At 39.6% G+C, this 12,050-nt stretch overlaps 1 protein-coding gene across 10 annotated transcripts in view; it reads right to left on the reverse strand.

Annotated features, from left to right (window-relative positions):
• Positions 1–233: 233 nt before the first annotated feature.
• The window catches only part of DIAPH3 (diaphanous related formin 3), a 506,600-nt gene continuing 494,783 nt past the window's right edge, over positions 234–12,050 (reverse strand). For 8 of the 10 annotated variants that reach the window (XM_049099479.1, XM_049099478.1, XM_049099477.1 and 5 more), the window contains one exon: positions 234–640. In XM_049099479.1, coding sequence (XP_048955436.1) covers positions 378–640 — 263 coding nt within the window. In that variant the 3' untranslated portion in view covers positions 234–377. Of the gene's footprint in view, positions 641–2,179; positions 2,336–3,377; positions 3,517–12,050 lie in introns of all 10 variants that reach the window. The other 2 variants (XR_007405048.1, XR_007405049.1) reach the window with 2 other exon arrangements.

The following is a 12,050-nucleotide window of genomic DNA, read 5'->3' on the forward strand; positions in this document are numbered from 1 at the left end:
GATGTTCATTAATGCTGAAAACAGAAAGGTAAAAATTACAGTGACTTAGAAAAATGGTACTTTCTTGAGGACACATTGCTGAACACATGGCCACCTACCTGTTTTCTAAAGCATTATGTATAATTTAACCACCAAATATAGAACACATGAATACCAGGAGACAAGAAAAGCATTAAAACCCATTACAGTCTTGAATAAGCCCAAACCTCACGTACATAGGAAAAGCACTGCAATCATGTTATTTAGCTTTATTTTTTCTAATATATATCATAATTTAAACTATATAAAGTCACTTATATAAAAAGTAATTTTTTTTCAAGTGATATAGCTTAGAGCATGGCTTTATATTTGGCTTAATCATTTTTTACCAGTTTAATTTATAAAGCTCGTAATCTTGCCAGCAGGGCTTCAACTTCGGGAACAGATTCGTTTTTAGAAACCGAGCCAAGAAGTTCCATTTCCTTTTTTCTGTTGCTTTCTACATTACAGGCTTCCTTCTTCTCAACTGCCTTGATCCTCCCTGTAGACGGATGAGTGTCTAGATTATAATTAAGCTCCTTGGCGACTGGAGTCCTCGTTGAGTTGCAATTGATATTGTAGTGTGAACGTGACCCTTCTGTCAACTGCACTTTCTGATTTTCTGCAGTAGGGAGGAAAGAGACAGAAAACTTATCACTGTGATAAGCAAGGACTGTGCACATTATGAAACATTAATTTAAAATAATTATGCTCAAGTCCTCTTAGATAAATTAAAATATTCAGAGAAAGGTAGATTGAAAATAAATACACAAGAGTTTAAGAATAAATGAAAATATAACTCGGCAACCCTTTCATTAGCACACATGCTGATTTCCTTCTGGTCTTTGCTCAAATGCTATACAACTAGAGAGGCACTTCTAGGACCATCCAGCAGAAATAGCCCCGCCCCTTTCCATCACACGTTCACCCCTCACGTTTTCCTTCATAGAACTCCTAACCACCAGACACATCAACCTGTTTACTTGTCCACTGTCTGTCTTTTTACTAGAATGTAAGTTCCAAGACTGCAGGGATGTTGTTCTAAGTACTGCTTTAATGTCAGTGCCTCAAAATGGCCCTGGGGCAAAGTGGTGTTTAATCAATATGCACTGGGTAAAGAAATCATCTCCATGCTCTAGGACCCAAGACATGCATTTGTTGGAATGATAATGATATTTTTTTTTTAAGAAAAAAAAAAAAAAGGAAAGTTTCAAATAGATCTTTAAAAACCCAGTGATTTCCTTCAAAAGAACTACTGTATTTGGTAGGCAAATTAAAACATCCTAGCAAATCAAAATTATTATGTCATAATCTGTCAGATATACACACATATATTCATAGACATGTATACATAGGCACACATATATCCTTTTGTTGGTGACTGGCAGTGAGCCTGGCGTGGAAGGCTGGAAGGGGGACAGTTGCAATAGCTAATGACTTATGGCGCTGGCTGATTGACTTTCACAGGGAATGCTAGATTTTCTTTTAATTAACTGACTGGTCTATCTTATCATGCGATCTTATAAGGTATTTCTCATAGGCCTCAAACTTTGAAGAAACAGATACCCTCAATATTCATGTAACCTTGAACGGGGCTTGAAAATGGCTTCAACAAACTTGACATGACATTTAAAGTTTTTTGGTTATTCGCTGAGAGATGTTCCATTATCCCAATAGTAATGACTTTGGAGCACAAGCAGTCACTCATGACAGTGTGTTTTATGTGAGTGCTGAAAATTCCAACCGAAAACAGCTTGTACATTAAAAGGTGGCTGCTGAAGATATTTACTGCACTGTCATTTCCTGACCAGGGGCTTCCAGTGATGGATGAGTATTTTACACACTTTCTTGGACAATCTCAACAAATTTTAGAAGTATGATCACCTTTTAGCTGTTGGAAGAAAATAAATACAGTTTTCCTATCACCTTCTCTATCAGGTGGGCAATTGTTACTCAAAAATCAAAACCTAACGGAGTACTGATTTTCTTAGAGCTGTTTATAATGGACATATTGTGTTTGCAGGAAAGAGGACAGAGGACACAGTATCCCTGTAGTTCCCATGACCACACAAATTTATTTTTTTCATAGTATCCATCCTCCTGCCCCCAGAATGTCTGAGAACTGCATTTGTAGCTAAAAGGAAGTCTTTAGTCAGCTTACTGTTCCTTTCCCCCAGATGTTCCTATCTCTTCTTGTCATTGGATTTCTTGTAAACGATTCCATCATGATGATGTCACCAATGGAGTGGCTGCTATTCTGCTACTGGGCGACTCTAGCTCCAGTTTTGATGGCAAAGATGACATTAAATTGGGTAAACTATGGATGTAAAATAAACACAGCGTAAGTATTCTATACCTTCTCTGGCTATAATGTATGAAGCCCAATTCCGTATATGGCAAAATGAAAAAGACCATGGGATTTTAAGGTGAATCCGAATTGAAATCCACATTTTTGCTTGGCTTTGACAAGTTATGACAAGTTAACCTTTCATGTCTCAGGTTCTAATAATCCACGTTAGAGAAGTTGTGAGAATTAATGCAAATAACGTGGGTGACACCAGCTTCAAGATATTTATTTCCCCCTCTATTAAAGCTTCTTAAGGGATGCATCTACCACCCAGGGCTGACCTTTCTGACTTTCTGGTGACTGTACGGGTGAGGCCTCAAGCTTGCATTTATATGGCATCTTTATTTATAAAGTATTTCTTTCACTTTAAACATTACCACCCTCATTTTATAGATTGAGAGGTAAAAGCAAAAGGAGGTTAAGTCATTTGCTTAGACTTAGCTACTGAGTAAATCAGTGGCAGAAGCCAAATGCTGTCTCTAGAGATACTAAGGCTGTCTTAAACAAATTTGAAAAGCTTTTTGCCAAGGAAAAGTGCTAAGTAATTCAAAGCTAAGTTTCATAATAATCATATCCTGTACTTATACCTCAAAATGCTTTTCTGTCACATTTAATTTTCTCAATCACGTTGTAAAACAGATTGTAGACTCATGTAAACTACCTCAGTACAGTATGTCCAAGGTCATACGTGTGCTCCATTTCTTTCTGAGTCTTACTGAAATCCATGACAATGAATTTCAAGGATGACCTTAATACTACTGCAATTCCCTTGTCCGTTCATTCTTCCATTCTCCTAGACAAATATCTCACACCTCCTCTGTTCTTATCAAATGTCCAACATATTCTCCTTTGCTGTCATTTAGCTCGTTCAGAGAAGCAATCGGAAGAAAACTCCCATGAGCTTCCGCCTGCCCCCAGTATCTATCTACTCACCGCATGCACATATACTCCTCACCTCCCTAGGGTATTCTGTGCCCCCGCCCCCCCTCCGCCCAACCTCCCGAGGACAAACCTGCACAGTGAGCACCACATACTACTGTCATTTGTCTATTCAAGGACATCCTTCTGACAGCTGTGGCCTCTATTGGAAAGGTTTCCTTCCTCATGTGATCATTCCCCTCAGCATACAAGTACGTTGTCATAACCACAATCTTTAGGGAAAAAAAAATATGTATTTGACTCCACATCCTCCATTTACTACCTCAATTGTTGACTGCCTTTATAGCAAAAACATCTCAGAAGAATTGCCCATTCTTCCCATCTTAGTTCTTCTCTTCCTATTTTTCTCTTGAACCCACTCCAATCATGCTTTTGACCCTTTACTCTTCTGAAACAGCTCTTGTCAAGGTCACTAATAAACTGTGTTGCTAACAGCAAGGACTGTCTATCCACTTGGATATTTTAGTCCTCCTTTACTCAACCTATACCAGATTCAAGGATGAAATGCCTAGCAGAGCCTGGGCTTTTCTTTAACTGTTTGCTCTTTGAACTTCTTTGGAGGCTTAGGTGGATAACACTGGGTGGGTCAACACAGGCAAGAGCATTTCTACCCTTTTCAGAGAACTCCAAATATTATTTTGTTCCTATAGCACGCCCATAGATAAGAGAAAAACCAAGCTGGCATTTAACTCCTCTGTGGTTTCAGGTGGAAAATCTTTTATGAGAAGCGACAGACAAGATGACACAAAACGGAAAGTGGCCATTCCTGAAACCACCAAAGAAATAAAAAAGAAAGTGCACAAGGGCTTCTTTAAGACTGAACTTAGAGCTCTTAGATAACAACTCTTCACTCCAACCCTCACATTTATCTCTCAGCACCTCAATAGTCTCCAGGTGGGGCTGCAGTTTCTTTCTTTTTACTTTGTTCCCAGTCATGGGAGTCCCAAACTGTGGAACTGTGAGAAAGTCTCAACTGAAACTGCAAAGCTGAGGAAGTCGAGAGGGAGGAGTCTCCCATCCCACTGCAACTAGTGACAATGTTTACAGGTGGAGGAAGCTCCCAAGTTGGACATGTTTATTATAATGTTGGGTTCAAAGCCAGGTGTCTTTTGCCATTACTATTATCTTAAAAGTTGGCTATTGGTGGCTTCATGTGGGCTGAACTGTAGATACAAATTCCACACAAAAACAGACACTTGGTTTCTAAATGGTTCACTTCAAACATTGGGGGATGGTTTTAAGTTGGAGAGAACTCTCTGTAGGTGTGTGCTCAGAATCATAAAATAAATTATAATTTGAAGCCAATGGACTCATAGCCTTTTCCTATGAAATTAGACCATTCCAAATACAAGGTGACATGCTTGGACTCTTCAAATGAAAGATAAGGCTGGGGTATTAAAAAAAAAAAAAAAAAAAAAAGAAAAGCATTTTCTGTACCTGTCGACTCAAATCCTTACCAGTACACATTTTTAAATGGAACTAAAATTATTAAGGCAAAGTGGAATCATTGCTTAACTCTCCAAAGAGAGAAGGCCTGTGCTATTATTTTATGAATCAAATCCAGGGCTTTATAAGATGTTACAGTTGATGTCTGCGAAGGGAAGTATGATATATCTAGCACTACGGCCAATACCCAGGGCCATTGGTGATTATGGTACAGATGGCAAGGACCAGCTGCTATTCTTAGTAGTAGGTCAGTAAGGGAATCTAATCCCCATATCTTGTTTCTATGTGGAAATAAACTGAGAATACATGCTGTTTTTCCTTTAAGACAAAAAAAAAAAACAAAAAACAAAAACCCACCTCACTTATTTCAATTTAATTCCTCCTATGATTCTCACTCTAATAATTGATTCTGGAGTCCCACCACAGCTTTTTTTCCTAAAACTGAATAAAAAGTTGAAAACTGTTGGAAAGTTGAATGGCTCTTAAATACAGAGAACCCCCTGGACTTACACATGAGAACAAAAGCCTTGAACTAGATTTAGGGCTGGATCCCACAGGACCTTTGGCAGACTATAGATTTGGATGACAAAGCTAAACAAACAAAACAAACCCCAAACAAAAAACACCCACTATCCTGAGCTCATTTTTTCATTGTTTTCGGAGTAACACAAAAGACAGGGAAACTAGGAAAGTTGCTGACAAGAAAATAAACATAAATATATGCAACTGGGCCTCCAAATGAGGATATCTTTCAGCCAACAGTTGTTATGCTGCTATGCTGAGGTGAGGCTGATGGCCCTTGGGGGAAAACCCTCTCAGCTGCAGGAAATATCAGTTATGGTTTAGAAAGAGGTATTATTCCCTTTAAGTCAGTATTGATCCCCCATCACATTGTGGTTCTAATGGGCACTGGCTTCTTAGAAGTGCCAACTCTCAGATGAAATATAAAATTGAGCTCCTGCCTTTTGTGGTCACTGGTGAGCCTGTGGCAGCTTTGACAGGAAGAAGAACACAAAACTCTGATGTCCTAAATTGACTGCCTCTGTTCTGTTTTCCTGAAGTTTGGTCTCTCTTCCCAGTTCTTTACCTTTTGCTCTTAACTATTACTTTGACCTACTAAGTAGCTGTTTGTTTCACCCCAGAAATGCCTTTACTTTGGTGAGAGAAAAAAAAATAACCCATAAATATAATTTTTAAAGCACTACTGGGTGCACATGGTAGTAAAGTGTGTGGCAAATATATGTTTTTAATCTATGCAATAACTGAAGTTAGTGCTGGCCGCCAGCAGCCCATATCCCAGTGGTTTTCCTTACTGTTGATTTACTGATGCTATAAATAATTGTCTTCCCTCAGTTTCATTTTGCTGTTATTTTACCTTTTGTATTGAAAATGTGTAAAAATGACAAAAAGAGCAAAAGGGCATTTTGTATAGTCAAAATCTTTTGGGAGTGCCAAGAGACTCTTATTGAAACCCATTACATAAAAATAAAAACAAAACAATTACTCCCTCATTTTAAAAAACAAAACAAAGAGAATGATAAAGGAGAGTTCTGAATAGAGGAGATAATTGACACATGTTAAAGAAATATGTACAAAATGGAGTCACTTGTGCTAAGCCCCATGACTTGGGCCGAGACATAACAACTTAAATGCAGTTTCAGCCTCACCCGGGAATGTAACTAAAGGTTACCAAGCAATCTGGAATTACTTGGCCAGGACTAGTGAGGTAATCTGTCCAATAGACTCTTTCTGTCCTCTTTCAAAGGAAGGTGACCTTGCCAGAAATAATAAAGCCTTTCCTCATCTCACCTCCTTTCAGCCTATAAAAGTCTTCCATCTCCTACAGCTCCTTAAAGCTCCTTACTATGTGCTAGATGGGATGCTGCCCATTTAGTAAATTTCTGAGTAAAGCCAGCTTGATCTTAAAATTCACTCAGTTGAATTTTGTTTTCTAACAGAATTGGTGGCAAAAAAAAAGACCTGAAGTAGACTTTTTGGGGCTTTGGAAACAACCAGAAATACAGGAGTGGTACTCATGAACGTTTCTGAGTTTTTTCCTTGCCACTACTGAGGGCTGTGAGTTCCTCTTGGTTCTGACTTTAGCTCTTGCGTTGAGCTTCTGATCTAACTGGCTTTCCAGTCATCCGACATTGAGAGCAGCTGGTAGTTCAGGCCACACTTCTTACTTAATTGGTAGAAACTCCCTCTCCCCTTGATTCTGTCTTAAAATCCACATAGGAACTGTCAGTGGGAGTTTGCACTTTCCCGATTACGTGGAGCCCCCAAGCTGCATTCATTGAAGTCTGCTGCTTTAGTACTATCCCTGGTCCAACGTTCCATGGTGGGAAGTGGTACGGGCCACACAGGGCCTTTTCTTGTCCAGGCTACAGCAACATCTTTTGGTTACTGCTGGTGTGTTAAGGTGCACAGGTTTGTCTGTCTTGTATGTAGATAAAGGTTATTGCTAAAGGAATCTGTGAAGCAGTCACAAAATTGGCAGGGAAAAGTCTAGCATTTAAAAGCTGTTACCAGTTTTTGCCACCTAATCCAAAGACTCTCATGTTAGGATAAACTGGTCATGGGGGCAGGTCAGATTGACCCTAGGTCACTGGCCAACCTCAATTTCTGGGCAGTGAGGTATATGGCACACCCCACACAACCCCTAAACCAGAGGTATATTAAATATTAGTTTGACTCCAAGTCAAGTTTGGCTCCAAGTATTAGTTTGCTAATTGAGTATCAGTTTGGCTCCAAGAGAACTAAAGTTTTAGCTTAAAAATTTTTTTTTAAAAAATGAGATCCTTAAAAAGTTGGTGTACCACCTTCCAGCACACTTGCTTATTTCATGTCTAAGAACTATGGTTACAGAACATATAAATATCTATAAAAATGGCAAAATCTTACTAAAGGCAACCAAGATAGTTCATTCAAAAAGTGCACTCAAAAGCAAAAGTTCCTGAATTAAATAGAACAGAGTACTTTCTAAAAGGCTTCAATATTCCAAATTGTTTCATTAAAAATTCTGTAGCAAAAAGCTCATGAAAATTTAGACACAAGGGACACCTGGGTGGCTTAGTGGTTGAGTGTCTGCCTTCAGCTCAGGGTGTGATCCTGGGTCCGGGGATCAAGTCCCACATCGGGCTCCCTGCATGGAGCCTGCTTCTCCCTCTGCCTGTGTCTCTGCCTCTTTCTCTCTCTCTCTCTGTGTCTCTCATGAATAAATGAATCTTAAAAAAAAAAAAAAAAAAAGACATAAGAGGTACCCAAAACAAAGGACGATAAAGCTGACAGGACTCCTACTGTTCTCTACCTTCCATTACCTGAGTACTCACATTCTAACTCTGTCTGAACCGCCCTTCCACTCTGCAGGGACTATTAGACAGTTACCTTTACAAGAAAACCACCCAAAGTTATGAGTGATCCTTCTCAGGTATCTCTCCTCCTTGGTAAAAAATTAAAATAGGTTTGAAATTAGAGAATTTTCCTAAAGGGAGGATCCCCAAAATTATTCTGAAGAGTTTAGTCATTATTGAGGCCTATGACCCTAATTTGTCAGATCCTTATCAGCTTGTACAAATGATGCTGGGACCTGGTGAAGCCCAAGAAAATATGTGGAGGCAAAATGGCAAAACACGGAGGATGATTTTTGAGATGCCTGATTTCCAGTGTGGCCCCCTCATGGACCAGTAAAAGCACACAAAATAACTCATTTTTTATAAACCATTTATAGAACTGGTCTGTTATTCAAACACACAAACAAAAGATAAATCTGTGGCCAACTTTAAAGCTTATCTGGAAGCTGTCTTCTTACAGCATTCCAAGTTCCACACAATAAACATCATCCAACCTGCTCTTGCTGCCCTAGTAGTAAATGCATTATCTCCTGAATGGATTGGTAAAAAGGTGGAACATAGACTGGGAGATCACCAGTGTCTGAACTTGGAACCAACACAGCTTAAAACTGTGTGAGGTCTTAGGAACACAAATGCAAACAAAAGTCTGCCCAGTGAGAGGGGATCTGTACAACAGATCCAAGAACGTGCACTTGAGATAACCCCTGGCTGTCCACATCACACCCTCTAACGTACCCACCATTAGAATGATAGCTCAAAGGTTGATGTTTCATTGGTAATCACCTGGGACTCTGGAAAAAGAAGTGTACTTTTAAAGGTCCTATGCAAATTCTTAACATCAACTCAAAAGAAGTAGCTTTTTGGTTGGAAGCTGATAATTGGAGTCTGATGGGAACACTTTTGAGGCTTTTTCTCCTTAGCTAAAATTAAAATGTACCCAGAAGGCAAGAAAAACTTTCTAGCAGATCCACTTCATAAAAGGATTTGTGGGTGGATCAGTCTACAATGTCATTTAAGTAGCAACCCAATTCCTTGAGGAATTAAAAACAACTGTCCCTAACTTATAAATCTTTATAAAACCAGAAAAGTAGCTCCAGAAAAAAATTTTAAGCCCACCCACTCCTTCAATAAATAGACCTCCTCTATTTATCTTGAAAGGCTTGTAAATCTTATAAAAATTTTAGTCCTAGGAAACAAAAGTCAGGCACAGGGGAAGGGACTTGCATTCTTTTCCTGTGCCTTTGAAATGTAAATGTTCTACTTGATTCCTCCAGGAATTCTTAACTAGGTCATCTCTTTAAAATACTAACTTTAGGAATAAGAATGGCTACAGATGGTGGAGGTAGGAAGACCGAACACACCTCCTCCAGAAACACACCAAATCTACACCTCTTTATAGAACAATTCCACCTGAAGAACTGAGGGCTGACAGCTTCTGCACAACATAAGAGACCAGATAGAGAATGAAAGAGATGGAGACAAAGGGACCTGTGCAGATTCATCTGCTCTGGGGAAAAAAGAAGAAAAGAAAAGAAAAGAAAAGAAAAGAAAAGAAAAAAAAAGAAAAGAAAAGAAAAGAAAAGAGAAAAGAAAAGAAAAGAAAAGAAGAAAAGAAAAGAAGCTGCAGTTTAAAAAGGTAACTAGAATATAATGGAATCAGCCCTAGAGAACTGCCAAATGGTAGCAGAGCTGCTGGAACTCTCTCAGGTCGGAGAAGCTGTCAAGTGCCACTGTTTATCTTCTTCCTTCTCCTTGATAGTGCAGATAGGAGCGGGGTCCAGGCTCAGTAACCATACTGCCATCTTAGGGAGCCCTGGGTACCCTGGCCATATCAACCCCAAATGGCATGGCTTAAAAAGCCACTAGAATATAAAGGATCTAGCCCTAGAACTTGGCCAAACAGCAGGAGAGCTCTCTAGGTCAAAAGGGCTGTGAAGTGGTTTGGTTTTCATTTCTCCTCCACTTTGACAGTGCAGACAGAAGCAGAGTTCAGGCACACTAGCTGGCCTACCACCTCAGTGAACCCTGGGTCCCATGGTCCACACTAGCCCCAGCCATCCCACCAAGGCACACACTAGGAAACCCCTGCTCAGCACTTGCTATAGCTTTAGCCCTCTCGCCAAGGTGACACAGGTAAAAAATACCCTGAAACATTCCAGGCCCATACTCTAGTTCCAGATAATGTGCCTTGGCACCCTCAGTACAGAGCACCGTGGGATGTCATGGCTTGTGCACTCCTGGGCTCTGGGACATTGTGGCTTGCACCCCTTCAACTTCAGCTGTCTTGCCAGGGTACCCTCTGTGGAGAGAGCCCTGAGATTGCACTGGCATGCTCACTTTAGTTATGGTCATCCTACTAGGGCAGCCTCAGCAGAGTGCCCCAGGACCCCCAGCCCACGGCAGCCCAAGCTCCAGTCAGCCAAAGTCAGCAGATAAACATAGTCTACACAGGGGATGACTGCACACAAGATCATTTCTTCAAGTTTAGAAGTAACTGTCTGCCTAATTCATAAAAATAAACACAGAAAGTCATGCAAAATGAGTAGACAGAGGAATATGTCCAAACAAAAAAACCACGACAAAACAGAAGACAAAATAAACAACATGGAAATAAGCAATCTATCTGGTAAAGAGTTCAACATAAAGAATGATCATAGGAACGCCTGAGTGGCTCAATGGTTGAGCATCTGCCTTCGGCTCAGGGAGTGAACCTGGGGTCCTGGGATCGAGTCCCACATCAGGCTCCCTGTATGGAGCCTGCTTCTCCCTCTGCCTCTCTTTCTGTGTCTTTCATGAATAAATAAAATAAAATCTTAAAAAGAAAAGAAAAGAAAGGAAAAGAAGAAAAGAAAAGAAAAGAAAAAGAAAAGAAAAGAAAAGAAAAGAAAAGAAAAGAAAAGAAAAGAAAAGAAAAGAAAAGAAAAGGGGCAGCCCAGGTGGCTCAGTGGTTTAGCACTGCCTTCAGCCCAGGGCCTGATCCTGGAGACCCAGGATCAAGTCCCATGTCGGGTTCCCTGCATGGAGCCTATTTCTCCCTCTGCCTTTCTCTGCCAGTCTCTCTCTCTCTCTGTCTCTCATGAATAAATAAATAAAATCATAAAAAAAGAATGATCATAAAGATGGTCACCAGACTTGAGAAAAGAGGAATGAATTCAGAGAAAACTTCAAAGTGGTGGGATTCATAAAAAAAGAGCCAATCAGAGACAGAACATATAATGAATAAAATAAAAAATACAGATGAAGGAATCAACAGTGGATTGGAGGATGTGGAAGAATGATCAGCAAGGCTTAAGACGGTAATGGAAAGCACCCAAGCTGAATAGCAAAATAAAACAAAAAAATTTTTAAAAATGAGGATTAAAAAAAAAATGAGGATAGGTTAAAGGATCTAGATCAAGTGAACAAATACATTAGAGGGGTCCCAAGAGGTGAAGAGTAAGAGGGGTAGAAAACTTTTTTGAAGAAATAATTGCTGAGAACTTCTGTAGCATAGGGAAGGAAACAGATACCCATGTTCAGGAATCAGAATTCCAAACAAGGTGAACCCAAGGAGGTCCATACTACAACACATAATTAATATGTTAAAGCTTAAACGTACAGAGTTTTAAAAGCAGCAAGAGAGAAGCAACTAGTTATGTACAAGGGAAACCCAATAAAACTATCAGCTGATTTTTCAGCAGAAATTTTGTAGGCCAGAAGAGAGTGGCATAATATGTTCCAAGTGTTGAAAGGGGGAAAAACAACAACAACAAAAAAACCTATATCCAAGAATATCTGTATGGCAAGGTTCAGAATTAATTAATTCAGAATTAAAGGAGAGATAAACAGTTTCCCAGACAAATGTTAAAGGAGGCCATCAACACAAAAGCAGCCTTACAAGAAATATTAAAAGGGCTTCTTTAAATGTAAAACAAAAGGTCATAACTAGAAGAAAATTATGAGAGGAA

This window comes from Canis lupus, chromosome 22 (genome assembly GCF_003254725.2).
Source record: "Canis lupus dingo isolate Sandy chromosome 22, ASM325472v2, whole genome shotgun sequence".
NCBI classification, from domain to species: Eukaryota; Metazoa; Chordata; class Mammalia; order Carnivora; family Canidae; genus Canis; species Canis lupus.